The following is an 18,236-nucleotide window of genomic DNA, read 5'->3' on the forward strand; positions in this document are numbered from 1 at the left end:
GTTCATAATTTTGTAAATATTACTATTTTTGTATCAATTTATTTACTAAAGTTATGTTATATGAAGTAACGTCATGACATAGACACTAAAGAATATTTTGATAATTTTATACCATAGCTATACATTGGCAACATTGACATAAAAATCACGACCGTTGTATGTTGATTGCATTATATAGCGATTACCATTTTTTTTGTTGAGTATATACTCTAAATTCTTGTGATTTATAGATTATTAAGTTTATATTTTAGGTAAAGTAATCGTTTAAATTAAACACTGCCATAACTAAACCGTCTCTTTGCCATGTTTTTTGACGACGAAGATGAAGCAATATACGATCCTGATTTATTTCACATTGTTCATGGAGAACTATGTATGCAGTTTTTCTTTATTTATAGATGGAAGTAGTTATTATTTAATGGAATCAAAATATTTTTTGTTATATTGGTTTTAGTTGAAATAGGATCAAATCTTGATGTTACGCCGTACGGCTTAAGAAGTGTTCCTACACATACTGAAGATGGTATACCCATTAGGAAGTTATATGTCTCGAATTTACCACCAACAGTAAGTAAAAATAAAGAATTTTCGTTTTCTTCATGTTAAGGCAATAACACAAAAAATATTGTCACATGGTTTTAAACACATGTTATAGATTTCCAAAATTTTTAGTGTCAATAATATTATTGTAATATGTAAATTTCGCAAAATGTGTCAAATTATATATGTATGTTTGTAACTTATAATTCTTATGTATGACTATTACTGTATACAATGTGGACATTACATATAAGTTAATTATGTATGTACAAATTTACATAGAGATTTTATAATTATTTATTTCATGTAGTACTTGTATGGAAACTTCTTAACTGGTATCAAAAAATCTAGTCCTATATCCACAGGTTGTCAAATCCCTTTTTAAAAAAAAACTGCCTTTATATATCTTCCCTAGTCTTACTTATAATTGAATTTGAATGGGAATCAAAAATAATAAAGAGTATTTTTATTAAATTAAATTTATCTTAAAATTGTAATTGTTTTGTTTTGTTTGAGGATTTAGTTACAAATATTTTATTAAATAAAATTTTGAATCTTAAAAAATAATAACCCTTTTCTCTTTATTTTTAGACCACAAGAACAGATTTATTTGGAGTCTTTGCTCAATATGGTTTTATTAAGAGCTGCTGGTTGAGGATGGGTGACAGAGGGCCCAACAGGACACCTGTACCAACTTATGCATTTGTCACTTTCAGCAATCCAGCAGATGCCCACAAGTAATTTTACTAAATGTTAAATAATTCTAAATTTGCTTTTCGAGTCTGTTATTCTGTCTACATTTAAATTTAAACTCTCATTTGTGAGATTTTTGTTATGCTGAGAGTTTGATTCTGAACTTAACATATAAGGTGGAAATTTGAGACAGTGCAAAGGAGGAGTTTGATTAGATTGGTACTTACCATTTTTTTAATTGGAATCAATTTTATGTATGTGTATCAAAAAATATGTTCACAGCTAGAGCCAAGAGTATCCCCCTTTGTAAATACACAAGTGTCAAATATACTATAAAGGGATTAGCATAAATAAAAATGATGTTCTTGTAACCCAGCAGCTTTCAGGCTTGAAAGTGACGGTGAGGGTTACCATATTGGCATCTGACAATGAGAGTCATGAAAAATGACGGTTCTCACAAGCCTGAAAGGGATTGTTACTGCAGTACTGCAAGTAATAGTTAATGGAGACTGATTTTAAAAGGAATTTACTTGCAATCGTCTTAGGCAAAATTGTAGTTAAGGCATATAAATCTAAAGCATCAATTTAGAAAGTTCTGTATTAGAGCACATGGTACTCACCGCTGATGAGTCCATTCCTTTCTGCAACCTATTGTTCTGATCTGCAAAATATTTTTTGGATATGTAAATATTTCTTTCCGTAGCCAAAAAAAAAACAGTTTTCATCAAAAGATGATAGTATTTCATTTATATTATCAAAAATAAATGAAAAGCTCCTGGTTTTTGGGTCTGTAAATTTTAATACACTATCTCATATTTCCATTCTGCACATTAAATTCTTTTACAGAAAATCTTTTATAATTATAGAAGCTGAAAGACTGAAAATGATGTATTTTACGTAATTACTTTGTATATGTAAAACAATTGTGTATATAATAACTATTTTATATAAAATGAACAAAAAAACAGAGCTCTACAAGCCCCAGTACACGAGAAGACATTAGATGGTCGTAATCTCAGAATATCTCCAGCTGATAGTTGGCATCAGCCATCCGAAGATTCAGATGGCAGAGTACAATGGAAGCCTAACATCCGCAGGGAAGATCCTAACAGCAATTGGGGGAGAGATCAACCGAATGGTAGCGATATCTAGAATACATAATACTTGCTTGTTTGAAACTGTTGGTATCTTAGATTTTTGAGTTAATATTTACAATTTTTAATAATATAATAATTCACCTTCTGCTGTGGGTTAAATATTTATTCAGTATACTTTAAATGACATTAAAATAAATGATAGAATGATACTATAGGATCTGTAAACTTATAAAATTTTTGTTTTAGGTAATACTGCTGATCCTAATGTTAGTATTGAAACTGAGAATATTGAAACAAGTAGCAACGAAGAAATTGTATGTATTGAATCAAAAATAAATAAATGTAATTTTGTGAAGGAGTCTTCTGATAGTTTGCTTTGTTTCAGAATGAAGAGACTGAAGATGACAGACCCTATAACATATTGGATATACTCAATAGAGATTGCTTGTCACACATTTTATCCTATGTTCCTATTAGAGATCTTATCAGATCCGAAAGAGTTAGTAAAGGATGGCAAAATATGGTCCAGGAATATTTCCAAGGTCAGTAATTTATCATATTAAAAAATATTACTAGGACATAATTTAAATGAAACTATTTCTTTTTTGTATATTATTTATTTATAGATTATTTTGTTTACCATGTGGTGCAACTGTTAGTGGTCTACATCTTTAGATAATGACGAACAGAAATGTGTTTTTAAAAATATGCTTGTCGAGATGTTGTTGTGAGCCTTAATAGGGTATTTGACTGGTTTTTAAAATCCATTTAATATTATTTAGTAGAGGTTAAGGAACCCAGCAAAAGTTAAATTTTTAATTTCTAGTGCATATTTGCCGAAAAATATCATATTAAAAATTCCATATTTAAATAACGCGCGAAAACGCTACTTGGACAATATGGCGCTGCAATTGGGTCGGTGACGTCACTTTGCTGTAATTTAATCTGTGGTACATATAGTAGAAAAGCAAGGTTTACAAGAAAGTGACTTCATAATAAGCCCGGCCAATCAGGAGCGTTTTGTGTCACGTGACAAACGTTTGAAAAAAATGCATTTTTATTTATTGATTTTTGAATAAATTAAGTATTATTTTCAGGTTTCGTTAGTAAATAACCATTTTTAAACTCATAATAATACAGTGATTAGAATAATTCACAATTTATTTTTCGCATTGTCAAATAGGCTATTGTGTATTGCAGGGACACGAACGTTCAAGACGTCGTGGTGGCAGCACGTGCCGGTGACGCTGACGACGGCGGTGCTGCGGCGCCTGCTGCAGCGCCTGGGCGCGTCGCTGCTGCGCTTGCACATCGACCACCACTGGTCCGCGCTCAACGACCGCACCGCGCACACCGTGGGCAAGTTCTGTCCGATGCTCGAGGAGCTTAAGGTGACGACTTCATGTAGCGTCAGCAAAATCACTGACGGTTTTTTTGCGGGACAAAATTAATTAAATTGTATAGGCAAAAACTTGTCAACAAATTTTTTTTTGAAGTTATTCTTCAGACATTGTTGGTTAAACTATTCCGTGCGTAACGATTATGTGCGTTAATTTCAGGTGGTCGGAATGCATACGAAAAATTGGAACCCATTAATTTATGGATGCAAACAACTTAAAAGTCTCTCTTTTGTGTCGTGTAATAAGGTACGTACTTATTATAAAATTGAATTAATAAAATTAAGTTGCAAATTTAACATTGAAACAATTTCTTTCAGCTCACAGATTCGAGTTTGGTCAATTTAGTCAAAGGTGATTCATGCATTGAAAGTCTGACCGTTGCCAACAATACACATGTGACTGGTTTTTTCCTCACAGGGTCCAATCCTTCGAAACTATCTTCTTTAGCGTTTTACAACTGCTATAGCCTTCAAGGCACCGTTCTCAGTTCCGCTATAGAAAACCTACCGAGCTTAACGTCTCTCAAATTAGACGTCTGTCCTGTCACAATGTGGAAAATAATACCTCTAATAATAAGCAAACTGCCAAGACTCGAAGAACTCTCTCTCAGCGAATACACGTCCGTGGAAATGGTTCTCAACCCTCCCGGAAATGATGCATTTTGTAATTCTTTAGCTGGCCTGACCGATTTGAAGATATTGAATTTGAGCAGAAATATTTACATCACCGATGCAGTTTTGAAAACTGTGGCGCAATCCTGTCCTAAATTGGAATCGCTGAACGTATCTAGCTGCAACTCCAGGAAGGGCTTTCCCTACCCGGGTAAGTGTCCGTCGGGGCCACAGTCGGCTAACGTGTCCCGTCGGCCAGCCGCATTGACCCGTCTGTGGTCCGCAGGCGTGGGTGATGAGGGCGTGGGCGCGGTGTGCGGCGCGTGCCCGGCGCTGGCGCGACTCGACGTGTCGTACCTGGTGGCGCTGAGCGACGCGGGGCTGGCGGCGGCCGCGTCGCTGCCGCGCCTCAGCTCGCTCACGGCGCGCGGCATGCCCGCGCTGTCCGCCGCGCCGCTGTCCGCCGTGCTGCGCGCCTGCCCCCTGCTGGAGGCGAGTGTCGCCCATATAAATAATAAATAATAATAAATATGAGACAACATCACATACATTACTCTGATCCCAATGTAAGTAGCTGAAGCACTTGTGTTATGGACAATCAGAAGTAACGACGGTACCACAAACACCCAGACCCAAGACAACATAGAAAACATGGTAATCTACATCGACTCGGCCGGGAATCGAACCCGGGAGCTCAGAGTGGCGTACCCATGAAAACCGGTGCACACACCACTCGACCATGGAGGTCGTCAACATGCAGGTCGTCAATATACAGCGCTACTCAGCGCTCTGTGCGGGCGACTGATTGATTGCTCTCGTTGAAGGAGCTGGACGCGTGTGGGTGCAATGGCGTGTCGGAGGAGGTGATAGCGACGGCTGCGGATGTGTTGCGGAGTAATCCCCGCCCGCTAGTGTTGCACCTGGCCGCTACCGCCGCCGCTATTCTCGATCGACTTCAGGTACCTTATCTCGTACAGATTGTTTCTGAAACTCATTACACCTCTTTCACCGTCTTGGCAACTTTAGTCAACATTTTTTTTTTTTTAATAATAATAATCTTTATTTGAAAATATAAGCATTACAGTATTTACACCAAGTCGCTTATATTTACACTAATTACTAAACATTTTTTTTTTTTTTTTTTTTTTATTATTTTGTCATTTTAAATCTATTTGATTTCGCTGTCCATTCATGGGGCAATATGAATTTGCAAAACATTGCAATATCTGTAATGCGAACTTAGTTCTGAATGTATATCGTTCTTGGATTTTTTGGCAGAAACTGATCTTGAAATGATAAATATTAATTATAAACATTAACCTCAAGTCGGTTTCCAAAACATTACGAGTATTTTCTTGTAAAATAGCATCGATGTTCCCTCTCATTCCACAAAAATTAATGTCACAAATTATTATTGTCATTGATACTGCATCTGCCACAAGCAAAACTTTAAATTTAAATCTTAAATGTAATATATCCATAATAAATATATGCCCATATATTATTTACTACAGGTCCATATAACAAATAAATTTTATAAAAAGAATTGTGATGGGTTTTGGTTGGCTTATTTAAGATTGCTAGAAATCACTAAAAAGCTAAGAAATCCTCAATAGGATACTGAAACGGTCTCCAATAGATAGTTTGAGTCCAAACATTTGCATATCTCTTAATATAAATAAAAAGCTTACAACTATAATTGTTCTTAATCATACATATAATATATACGAACTCTTTCTCTAAACTTTTTTTTGCCATCAAATCCCAGCCATGGGAGTATGACAACATCGTGTATTAGATGATATTATATAGTATCACGTCTTTTCTTGTACGCATACTGACAGACTCATAAACTGCATCAAAGTTCTGTATTATTTCGATTTATAAGTAAGCAAAATCTTCATAATAATCTAAATGAAATTGTCGAGGTTTTCCATTTATCATAAAAAAAAATTCAGAATAGAACTGCCGTGAAAGAAAATTATAGCCAGAAATAAAATGTATGCATAGTCTCAAATTCGTATTATTATAGTAAGATTTTAATTTAATTCTTTGAATTTTTGTTTTCATTTACTATTTGAGTTATAGTTATCAATAGTATTGTAATAATCAATTCTTTTAAAATCAACTAAAGTTTCGTCACGAAAAACATAAATCAACGAATGATTTAAACCTTTTAATAACGCTGATCAGATCAATGCGGAACGGATCAGAGTCTAGGAGGTTAAAAGTACCTGGTTAAAATGTTTAGTACAGAGGCGTTTTGAATGTTCATGCAGTTTGTTAGTCCGCCAGTGTACGTACTTAGTGCTTAAAGTTACAATCATTCCAATATATATGTAGTATGCAAGACCTGTCCTGTTTGCGGAAATGTAACACTACTATTTATAATCTAAAAAAACTTTAGGCCAGAATCTATATCTCATATAATTTAAATTTTTATCTTATAACAAAGATTGATCAGTGATCCAACAACCGGTATTATCAATTCAATTACGTAATTATTTTTTAATATAGTATATTTGAATTATGTGTAATGCAAAAACCTCAATTGTAGTATAAAAGCTCCAATATTTTTCATCAAGAGAAACCTTGAATGCTTTGCATAGGAACCCCGTCGACATTTACAGGCTTTAATTTAATATACTTTATGTGCAAGGAATTACCAAAAATGGTAAACATTTTTTTGGAAATGCCGAATTACTCAAACTGATAATTATTTTTTGTAGTATTTTTGTTGTATTTAAATATTACGAAATGTAAACATTACTATATTTCCAATTCCGTACCGCTAGGCACCCCCCACAAAGAGTTGGAGGGATTGTGGGACTCAGAATTTCTTAAAGAGCTTGCAGGTATGTCTTTAATGATAATTTATAATACAAGTTTCTTCTCATTTTAATCCCATTTACCCTAAAAAGAGCGATCACTGAAAAGCGGATACCCAAATACTCTTGAATTATTGTCAAATTGTAATAACTTTTTTAACGGTATTGCTTGTTATACAAACAGCAAGAGTACGAGGGTCATAAGCTGCTGACAATAAACCTGTATGAAGATCGAAGCAACCCACAATTGCGGCCTGACTTTGTGGACCGCATCTTCGAAGAGAATTCCGAGGGATCCTTCGATGACATACTCTACGACAATGATTTCAACGATTTCCTTGTGTCAGGTATTATGCAACATTCGAGAAAAATACTATGATATATAATAATAACATAATTTATACAATATAAAGGAAATTTTGTAAACTTATATCTACTGTTTACATCTTACTTAGTACAGATACTTGAAGTACAGGCACAAAGCACACTTTACTTTCTATGTCTAATCTAGTCAATATTTCTTACAATTTTAATGTTTAAGGGCAATCGTGACTTGGTAATCGTGACAGTTTGCCTGTCTATAAATAAATAAACAAAACACCAACCAACTTAAATAATTAAAATATTAATAATACTCTCTTTTTTAGATGACGAAATGTTCCTGGGCGATGGTTTAGAAGACGATGAACATGTTCTTGAATTTCATGGGCCCAATATAGTATTGCTTTGAAATTGTATAACAACTATATTAAAAAACTCCATTATCTAATATAGTTTTATAGAAAGCTACTGTGGATTATGTATATTGAGTTTTGTGTATTCAATTAAAATATTTTAGTTTCATGTGATTGTTGATGTCATACATTATTTTTTTAGAGGAATAGATCTTAGTTAATTTGTTTATAAGTAGTGTCTCTCAAATTCAATGAAACAGAAGAACTTTCTCCTTATGGTTATAGTTGTTTTAAATGTGTAAGTGTTTATTTGTTTGGAACACCAGAAGATATAAAAGCAGTTTACATAGAACCAATGATTATCTGTAATATTTTCAATATATATTTATCTGTGATGTTGGTGTTGCAACTTATAACAACAAACTGATTTTTTAGTGTTTATTGTTACTTTAATATACATAAAAATATAAGTATAAGCAAAGTCTGAAAAATTGTGATAGAATGTAAATTTGTCATGTACCTAATGGTTTATTTTTTCATAACTGGTATTATTTTGTATGATAAATTGTAATAAAAAATAAAATTGTAGGTACAAAAAACTGACAGATTGCATAGCCTGTTCAGAATGTGTTTTGATGCACAAGTTGGTTTAGTTGAAAGACTGTTTAATGATGTTCATTGCCTCTTAGTGTTGCTATAGTTACTTCAGCTGTAGGTCCAATTGTAGTGATTGCTAGCTTCAAGAGTCATATCCGTTGGTTGGCTTGAGAATATAATTACTACATCTATGCAATGCTAGTTTTATAGTAAATATGACAATAGGGCTAGGCCATTCGAGATCATGTAATAAGCATGCTGTGACACAATATATTTATGTAAGATGTATATAGATTATATTACACACATTTGTAAATCTGACAGTTGTTTGTTATGCAGTTGTTGAAATGGATCTTTTTATATTCTTTTTTACTAGGTGCAATATAACGTGCATGGAGTAAATTAGCAATTTTTAAAAGTTTTTCATAATTTTATATTACATTACTGTATCTTTATTATATTTTTTTTCAATTTTATGAACTCAATGCATTGTAATCAACAAAGTGGTTTTTATTTAATTTTTTTATCAAAGTATCAATTTTTATTTCAATACATTTTCGATAAATCAGTAACTATTTATATTTTTTAACGGTTTTAAATAGAGGTAATAAAACATCTAATTTTGAGGTGAGTTCTGAAGGTTCATCATAGCATTATGTCGTAACCTTGAATTAGCATGAAGCAAGAATTATTAGCTTATGTTTGTTTTTATTATTTTCAATATATTTATTTATTTTCTTATTAACTAATGCTTTTTTAAATTTAAAATGAGGAATATTAAACAAAAACCTAAGTTAAAAATGTTACTTAAGTTACTGTGATTTTTGAATGAGTCCTATGTTAAAATTTGCTTTGTGCTTTTTCTGTTACTTTGTTAATATGTTCATTATTTTGTAAGCCGCTGGAAGGGTTTAATTTATTTCTATTTGTTTCAAATTACAATTAACAAAGTGAAGTGTTCTGCTGTATGGTAAAATATTTATAGAAGTATATTTTCATGATTCATTTAGTGATTAATGTTTTAGATTGCATTTTAGGATAGACCTCATGCATGAGAATGACTTGTGAGGACTTCTTAGTTTTTATACATTCATTGTTTTAAACATCATTAGTAAAAAGGAGCAAAATACAAACATTTTACAAAAAAATCTTTTGTTTTATTTGTTTACATTGTGATGGTAACTTCTGAATAAAACTTGAACATTTTAATGTTATAATGTTCTCTTCAAAATATTAATTTAAAAGAGATAATGTCAACTACTAAATTGATTTAATTCAATTAATTTATATGATGATGCGGTTTCACACATTCACATCATAGTTTGTCGTCTTTATATATGTATTCCACCACTTTCCCATGAATCCTACGTCAACTATCCTTGAAAAAATGCTAAAATACGAGGGTTTTAAGTAGGAACAGTGAGCCTTGTACAAGTCACAGGAATCATTCAGTTCTGAGGTGTACATGAAAGATACAATTCCAAGTGTTCCATAGTGGATCACATCTTCATTGTAACATCTTTGTATGTAATGTATGTGTTCAACAGCTTTTGGATTTCTACAATCTTCACTTACTAAGATTACATTGTTTGTGATCCTCCTCAAGTTGTCTTTGAAATCTATTTCGCTAGGGTTATTTTCAGCTAGTGCATAAAGTGTCGCTATTCCGGTAGTCCACAGCAGGGCTTTCCTTGGATCTTCTTGGATATCCGTACGTAAGTCTTGAAACATTTGACGATAATCTATGACTAGATTTTTCCAATAATTGGCCCATTTTTCAACTATAGTTCCTTTTAACTTGTCTGGTAACTTTATCTTTGATTGTACGTTTATAACGAAGGTCGGAGTTTTTCTTATGACTTTCAGCATATTATATGAATGTGAATATATAAGATATAATTAATTAATTGTAATCAAATTGTTTACAGAAATGTAATAACCAGAAAATAAAATATCTTTTCAAGACACGAGACATTGACGCCTGTCAGTTGTTCTTGACATGACATGATATGACATTGACAATATATATTTTATACTTTTTTTCAAGGAATAAAATTACAGTGCTATATAGCTATTAGGTTGGGGAAAAAGTCTTTTCGCATATAGTATGTATGAACTTGTAATAAAATCTCTTTGGCTATACCATTTGTATCTGGATGGTTTTAGTATCATTAAAAAGTTTTAATTTTAAAGAAGGCACTTCGAAATTCAAATTAGGGATTTGTGTGATTTTCATTTGTTTTTGTTGTTGTTAAAATGAGTGAATCTAAAGAAGAAATTCGATACATTTTAAAATTTTACTATAAAAAAGGTAAAAATGCAACTCAAGCCGCGAAAAAAATTTGTGATGTTTATGGACCTAATGCAGTATCTGTGAGAGTAGCGCAAGTTTGGTTTAAGCGTTTTCAAGCCGGAAATTGTGATATCAAAAATGCATCTCGTTTTGGTCGCCCTGTTACGGACAAAATTGATGCCATTTTTGAAAAAGTGGAGCAAGATCGGCATATTAGTAGTTACGATGTAGCTGAAGAACTGGCAATTGACCACAAAACGGTTTTGACTCATTTGAATAAAGCTGGGTACACAAAAAAGCTCGATATATGGAATCTTTGTATATGAGTGCCTTATGAACTCACTGAAAGAAACCTAATGAACCGTGTACTCATTTGTGATTCTTTATTACGACGTAATGAAACCGAACCATTTTTGAGAAGCTGATAACTGGTGATGAAAAGTGGATCACATACGACAAGAACGTGCGAAAAAGATCGTGGTCAAAGGCCGGTCAAGCTTCACAGACTGTGGCAAAACCCGGATTAACAACAAGGTAATGCTGTGTGTATGGTGGGATTGGAAGGGCATCATTCATTATGAGCTGTTACCGCCCGGCAGGACCATCGATTCAGAACTGTATTGCGAACAATTGATGAGATTGAAGCAAGAAATTGAGAGAAAGCGGCCAGAATTGATCAACAGAAGGGGTGTGGTTTTTCACCATGACAACTCTAGACCTCACACATCTTTAGCCACTCAACAAAAATTACGAGAGTTTGGCTGGAAGGTATTAATGCATCCGCCGTATAGTCCTGACCTTGCACCTTCAGATTTTCATCTGTTTCGGTCTCTGCGGAATTTCTTAGGCAGTGTCAGGTTAACATCACGAGAGGACTGCCAAAACCACTTGTCGCAGTTTTTCGATCAGAAGCCCCAAAATTTTTACAGCAATGGGATCATGTCACTACCAACAAGATGGCAAAAAGTTATGGAACAAAATGGCACCTACATACTTTAGTCAAATGTAAATAAACTATAAAAAAAAACTTTTTGAATTTTCATATAAAATACGAAGAAACTTTTTCCCCAACCTATTATTATATTTAAATTTAATATTACTTTTTTTGTAAAAAACGAGTAGAATTGAGTTAAAATAAAACTAGTTATAACGGTTTTGAATCGCATATATTAATTATTTTTGGCATCCCATAATTAATATACGCGATTCAAATCCGATATAACTAGTTTTATTTCAATGTGTAATCGCGAAAATTTAAGACAACATTATATAGAATTGAGTTACTCAATAGGAGAAATATTTTTTCTCAAGTTTTAGCCTAAGAAGAACCTAATCGGAAGTGCGTAATTCACTTAAAACAAAACTCTTTTATATCCCAAACCGATTTTAAATATGAATACTATCCACTATTGTTGTACCACAAAACATTAATATTTTGTTACAACAATTATTAGCTCCAGAAATAAAGAGTACCAGGTTTATTTTTTTTATTTTATAGGGGGCAAACGAGCAGGAGGCTCACCTGATGGAAAGTGATTACCATGCCTATAGACATCTTCAACACCGGAGGCTTGCAGGTGCGTTGCGGGTCTTTAAGGAACACTCTTTTTTTAAGGTTCTGAAGTCGTATTGGTTCGGAAAAACTGCAAAAAGATTCGAAGGTTCGTCAGAATGGTTGTGCGAGGTAGAAAATGTCTTAAAAAATCACGCTGTTGTGGATTTTCGGACATCAAGCCGGTGCAAGTGACACTTTGAATTTTGAAGAGATGTCCGAAGGTGAAATTCAGCAGCTGGGATTAATGCGAACAGTCCCCGTGAAAATTCTGTAGAAGACGCAGAGTGATACAACATCTCTACGCAAAATGAAAGGATCAAGCAGGTCGGAAAGGGCTTGATGAGAAGGGTCAAATGGAAGAAGCTGGTACCGAGGAGCACCCACACAAGGGTGAGAGCAGTATTCCATGTGGGGCAGAATTTGTGCCTTGTATAGTCTTAGGCGATGGGCCGACGTGAAATACTGTCTTGCCTTGCTGAGCACACCAAGCTTTTTTATGCTAATTTGAATTTGCGTTTCCATTGACTGCGGAACTGAACGAGGCTCGAAATATCAAATTAGTAAGTAATGTTTTAGTGTTTAACGCGCAAATTTGCGTCTTTTTGGAGTTGAAGTGGACTAAGTTTAGCTGGCCTTAGTCCGAGACTGTCTGTGTCATGATGAAGACATGATTTCAGACACAATTTGTTCCGGTTTTCTTCGACGTTTTCCGGAAAAATATTAGCCCAGCCGGTGTATGAGGTATTTACGGTGCTTTCATCTGCAGAGCAGTGAATTTTACAGATTTGCAACAAATCATTGATATGCAGAAAAAACATAGTGGGTGATAGAATAGAGGCACCAGCATTGAAGAATTTTATATCAGAGCATGCACCATAGATTACGACTGTAATGCTCTGATCTGCCAAAAAGCTGGTGATCTAATTGCATAATTTCCCGGGAATCCCGTAGAAAGGGAGCTTCGAAATATGTTCTTTGTGCCATACGCAATCGAAAGCCTTCGCTAACTCCAAACTGGCCGCCAATGGGGGAGGATGAGGGGATGAGGGGGAGGCCCCTTGCTCTCAACTGCTTCCGTCCATCTGTGAGTAAAGTAAGCTAGAAGATCACCGGCTGAACAAACCCGACGAAACCGAAAGCTTTTAGTTTATAATTGACTCCACTTGGAGAACAAGGACGTGACAGCTATAGGCCTATAATTTGAGGGGTCTTTGCCCCATTTAGGGAACGGATGCACCAAAGCAGTCTCCGAAGCTGCTTTCATAGTCGGCGACTATTCGGCAAAGAGCGCCGACTATCGGGTTTCTAACTTTAAATATATCCTCAATGAAATATATACAGAATGCATCACAAAATTTACAATCTGTAAGTATTTATTAATGGCACTCTGTAAAAGGTTTATCCTCTTCAGTATCTAAAATTACTAACATGACATTATGACATCAAAAAATAGAATCTTAATAAAATGTAAATGATTATCACCCGACTTCTAAAAGGAGGAGGTTATCAATTAGTCTGAATTTTTTTTATATTTGTTACCTCATAACTTTTAAGTGGGTGGACCGATTTTTATAATTTTTTTTAATTTTTTTGTTTGAATAATAACATGTATAACAATAACTATAACTACATTACGTAATCGTAAATCGACTTTTAAGTAGTCTAATATTTTCATTTCATTTTACTTAGGAGAACTCTAAAAAATGTGTTGAAAACGCAATTATTTTTATTACTTTTTAGTGCATATTCATTTGTTTTAAAATAGTGTTTTTCTTAGTCGGTTTTTCTTTTAGTTAAAATTTTTATTTATTACTGCCTCTAGTCCTTGCGTAAAATAAGTCATTTTGTTTAGATTTATTGTCGTATCTAGACTAAAGGCTAGACGGCCAAATTTTTTGAGGAAACCAATAAATACTTAGGTTTGTTTAATTAGCGCAAAATATTTTATTGGTAGTACGATAACCGCAACTTTTCTTGACATAGTAAAAATATTTCGGGGAGGTTTGAACCCCTAAAACCCCCCTCTGCATACGGCCATGATTGATATTATATATTATTCTTATACGCGAGACAACAAACGTACATGGAACATTTATTTATGTAAGAATACATGGTAAATTTCATTGATAAAAGATAACTCAAGACTATTGGAAGTTTAATATCAGTAGGAAGGGAATAATTGGTAATTTATCGTCCGAGAAAGATGTATATAGCCTTTTTTAATCGACAAAGGAGTAAATAAATAAACCTTAGATTTCGCTTTGATGTATTGTATAATAAAAATATTTCTTCATCATGATATCCTTATTTATGATGCTACACTATTCCACTTAACTACTTAAATATACCTTCATTTTACTTCGAAATTTTCGATACCAAATGCGTCGATGTTTAAAATCACAGTTACTTTTTCGCAAGTTCCTAATGAATATAAGATATTTTTCAATGATATTACGTGAATTATAATTAGAAATATTGTTTATTTGTCTTCTAACTGTCTATTTCTCGTGTGATTTAAATATACACAAATTGTAAATAACTCACACCCTTGCACCACTAATTGTATATATATATAGGTATATATTGAATACATTTGTTAATAAAACGCTAAAATACTGCAAAAAAAGTTTATGTTTATTTTAATTCCAGTACCTTGTTATATAATAATTGTTAGTCTTTGTTTTTGACAGGCTAAGAGAAAAATGATTAAAAAGATTAACCTTTCCGTGTCGGTAAAGAACCACCGACTCCTTTGGCTTCTCTTCTTTTACGTGCTTTGACTAAGTCTTTCATTTGTAGCATCACATCGCTAAGAGGTTTCATTTCTGGTGGTTGAGGCATATCAGGAAACTGGGGCATCTCTTGTCTAGGAACCTTAAAATAATTATACCATTTTTAGTTGTTATTTCGAACACATAAAACAAATAAAATATAAAATTTCATTTATGTTTATGAATAATAAATGAATCAATTGTTTGAAATTTATTTGGTAGCTATAGCTAACCTATTTAAACCTATTTTTTTTTATTTATAGGGCACAAACATAAGTACCTAATTTATATTATTATGTTATTTTATTTCAACATCAATGCTTAAAGTTTTTAAAATAGGCAAGAAATTATTTTCTAAATTCTTACCCGCTTTAGAGGTTTTAAGTCTTCATGAGAATCTTCAATAACACTTTTAAAGAATACTTTTTGGCCATAGCATGAAGCTAGGCAAATGAAAACTAACATTAAAAAATGCGTGTATTTCATATTTGCTGGTCTCTGTTACATTGACATAATTTTAAACATACCCATCTTTATATGAGATATGTCGTATGCGACTTTAACTGCACGCAAACATTTCGTAAACAATGCTTCATTTCCTGTGATGGACAAGATTACTTAGATCAAAATGTCAAACACTCGATAAAATTAATTACGATCTACTTATAAAAGCGCTTGCGTCATTAAAAAGCTCGAAACCAATGCCTCATCTTGATGTTATCAGGTTCAATTGAATGTAAATGATTACTTTTAATGTTAGGTATAAATTTTTTTTTTTTTTTTTTTTTTTATGGAATAGGTGGCAAACGAGCAGGAGGCTCACCTGATGGAAAGTGACTACCACCGCCCATGGACATCTGCAACACCAGGGGGTTTGCAGGTGCGTTGCCGGCCTTTGAGAAAGGAGTAGGCTCTTTTCTTGAAGGTTCCCATGTCGTATCGGTTCGGAAAAACCGCCGGCGACAGCTGGTTCCACAGAGTGGTTGTGCGAGGCAGAAAATGTCTAAGAAATCGCGCTGTTGTGGATTTTCGGACATCAAGATGGTGCGGGTGAAACTTAGAATTTTGACGAGATGTCCGAAGGTGAAATTCAGCAGCCGGGATTAATCCGAACAATTCCTCGGAACATTCCCCGTGAAAAATTCGGTAGAAGATGCAGAGTGATCCAACATCTCTACGCAAAGCCAAAGGATCAAGGAGATCGGAAAGGGCTTGATCGTCGATAATTCGAGCCGCTCTACGTTGGATGCGGTCAAATGGAAGGAGCTGGTACTGGGGAGCACCCGCCCAGAGGTGAGAGCAGTACTCCATGTGAGGCCGAATTTGCGCCTTGTAAAGTTTAAGGCGATGGGCCGACGTGAAGTACTGTCTCGCCTTGCTGAGCACACCGAGCTTCTTTGAAGCCAATTTGGCTTTGCCTTCCAATTGACCGCGGAACTGAACGAGGCTCGAAATATCAACGCCAAGTATTCCGATACTACCTGTAGCGGCTATCGGGATGTTCTCAAATCGTGGAGATACGACAAATGGTGTTTTTTTAGCGGTTAACGCGCAAACTTGCGTCTTTTTGGGGTTGAAATGGACTAAATTTAGCCGGCCCCAGTTCGAGACTTCGTTTAACGAAGACTCGATTTCAGACACAAGTTTGTTCCGGTTTTCTTCGATGTTTTCCCGAGAAATATTAGCGCGGCCGGTGTATAAGGTGTCAACGGTACTGTCGTCTGCATAGCAATGAATGTTCCCGATTTGCAACAAATCATTGATATGCAGAAGAAACAGAGTGGGTGATAGGACGCAGCCTTGTGGAACACCAGCATTGACGAATTTTAAGTCAGAGCATGCACCGTCGACAACGACCTTGATGCTCCGATCTGCCAAAAAGCTGGTAATCCAATTGCATAATTTCCCGGGAAGCCCATAAGAAGGAAGCTTCGAAAGAAGCGCTTTGTGCCATACGCGATCGAAGGCCTTCGCTATGTCCAAGCTGGCTGCTAGTGCCTCCCCCTTGCTCTCAACTGCTTCAGCCCACCTGTGAGTAAGGTAAACTAGAAGATCACCGGCTGAGCGACCCCGACGGAAACCGTACTGGCGGTCACTAATCAGCTGATTCTCCTCTAGGTACCGCAGGAGCTGGCAGTTAATAAGGGACTCCATTATCTTGGAGAGCAAGGAGGTGATGGCTATAGGCCTATAATTGGACGGATCTGAGCGGTTGCCTTTTTTAGGGATCGGATGCACCAAAGCAGTCTTCCAGGAGTTCGGGACGACGCCTAATGCGTAGGATTGCCGGAAAAGACGCGTTAAGACCGGTGCCAACTCGGGAGCACATGTCCGTAGCACGATTGGTGGGATGCCATCGGGTCCACTCGACTTGTGAATGTCCAAGGAAAGAAGTGCTTTCCGAACTGCACTTTGCCGAAGTTTAACCTCCGGCATCGTCGTATCACATCGCGGGATTGATGGAGGTGACTTTCCTTGGTCATCCAGAGTCGAGTTCGACGCGAAGAGAGACCCTAAAAGATCGGCCTTCTCCTTCGCGGTATGGGCCAATGACTCACCGTCCCTGTGCAAAGACGGAAAAGAAGGCTGACAGAAATTCCCTAGGACAGCCTTAGCGAGAGACCAGAACGCACGTGTTCCTGATGGGAAGCGCACCAGTCTCTCGCCAATTCTGCCAATGTACTTCGACTTCGCCTCAGCTATCACGTTTTTGAAGGACCTGGAGGCAGAGTTATATTCCTTTCTGAATGTGCTGGTGTTTGTATCACGAGACGCCGATGCGTTAGCCCAGTCTTGGTAGCGTTCCCATTTTCGGCGTGAAGCCGTCTTACAGAGGCGACCAAACCAGGGCTGGGACTTGCCACCAATGGGCACCGCAGAATATGGAATGAAAAGTTCCATACCCTGAAGCACCACATCGGCGACAGAGTCAGCAACAACGCTCGGATCATCCATCGAGAAACAAACTCGCCCCCATGGGTAAGATGCAAAGAAGGACCGCATCCCATCCCAATCTGCTGACTTGTAGTGCCACACGCGACGACAGCCCGCGAAACGAGGTCGTGAGTATCGTGTAACTGGCACTGTACTCCGGACGAGACAGTGGTCCGACGAGCCCAGAGGGGGATCGACGACAATCTTATAGCCGTCCGGATGCGAAGTCAGCAGAAGGTCCAA

General features: G+C 35.6%; 2 protein-coding genes and 1 long non-coding RNA gene across 4 annotated transcripts; 1 reads left to right on the forward strand and 2 right to left on the reverse strand.

Annotated features, from left to right (window-relative positions):
- The first annotated feature begins 131 nt into the window (after window positions 1-131).
- Window positions 132-8,569, forward strand: LOC124534574. Of its 2 annotated transcripts, XM_047110490.1 has the most exons (14): window positions 132-373; window positions 455-567; window positions 1,132-1,277; window positions 2,202-2,371; window positions 2,577-2,644; window positions 2,716-2,872; window positions 3,531-3,721; window positions 3,890-3,976; window positions 4,048-4,552; window positions 4,628-4,833; window positions 5,166-5,300; window positions 7,137-7,196; window positions 7,354-7,516; window positions 7,817-8,569. In XM_047110490.1, the coding sequence occupies exons 1-14, from the start codon at window positions 304-306 to the stop codon at window positions 7,897-7,899; spliced, it is 2,154 nt and encodes a 717-aa protein (XP_046966446.1). In that variant the 5' UTR covers window positions 132-303; the 3' UTR covers window positions 7,900-8,569. The 2 variants fall into 2 exon arrangements, with proteins under 2 accessions (XP_046966446.1, XP_046966447.1); XM_047110491.1 differs by lacking the exon at window positions 7,137-7,196.
- Window positions 8,570-9,693: 1,124 nt separating this feature from the next.
- Window positions 9,694-10,447, reverse strand: LOC124534576 (mitochondrial import inner membrane translocase subunit Tim29). The gene has a single exon (XM_047110492.1). It carries the CDS (start codon window positions 10,307-10,309, stop codon window positions 9,743-9,745), a length of 567 nt encoding a protein of 188 aa, XP_046966448.1. The 5' UTR covers window positions 10,310-10,447; the 3' UTR covers window positions 9,694-9,742.
- Window positions 10,448-14,901: 4,454 nt separating this feature from the next.
- LOC124534781 lies at window positions 14,902-15,676 on the reverse strand. The gene is made up of 2 exons (XR_006966761.1): window positions 15,426-15,676; window positions 14,902-15,162 (listed from the first exon to the last, which is right to left on the reverse strand). It is a non-coding gene; the product is annotated as an uncharacterized LOC124534781 (long non-coding RNA).
- Window positions 15,677-18,236: the final 2,560 nt, after the last annotated feature.

The sequence above is a fragment of the Vanessa cardui genome, chromosome 13 (assembly GCF_905220365.1).
Source record: "Vanessa cardui chromosome 13, ilVanCard2.1, whole genome shotgun sequence".
In the NCBI taxonomy this organism is placed as follows: Eukaryota; Metazoa; Arthropoda; class Insecta; order Lepidoptera; family Nymphalidae; genus Vanessa; species Vanessa cardui.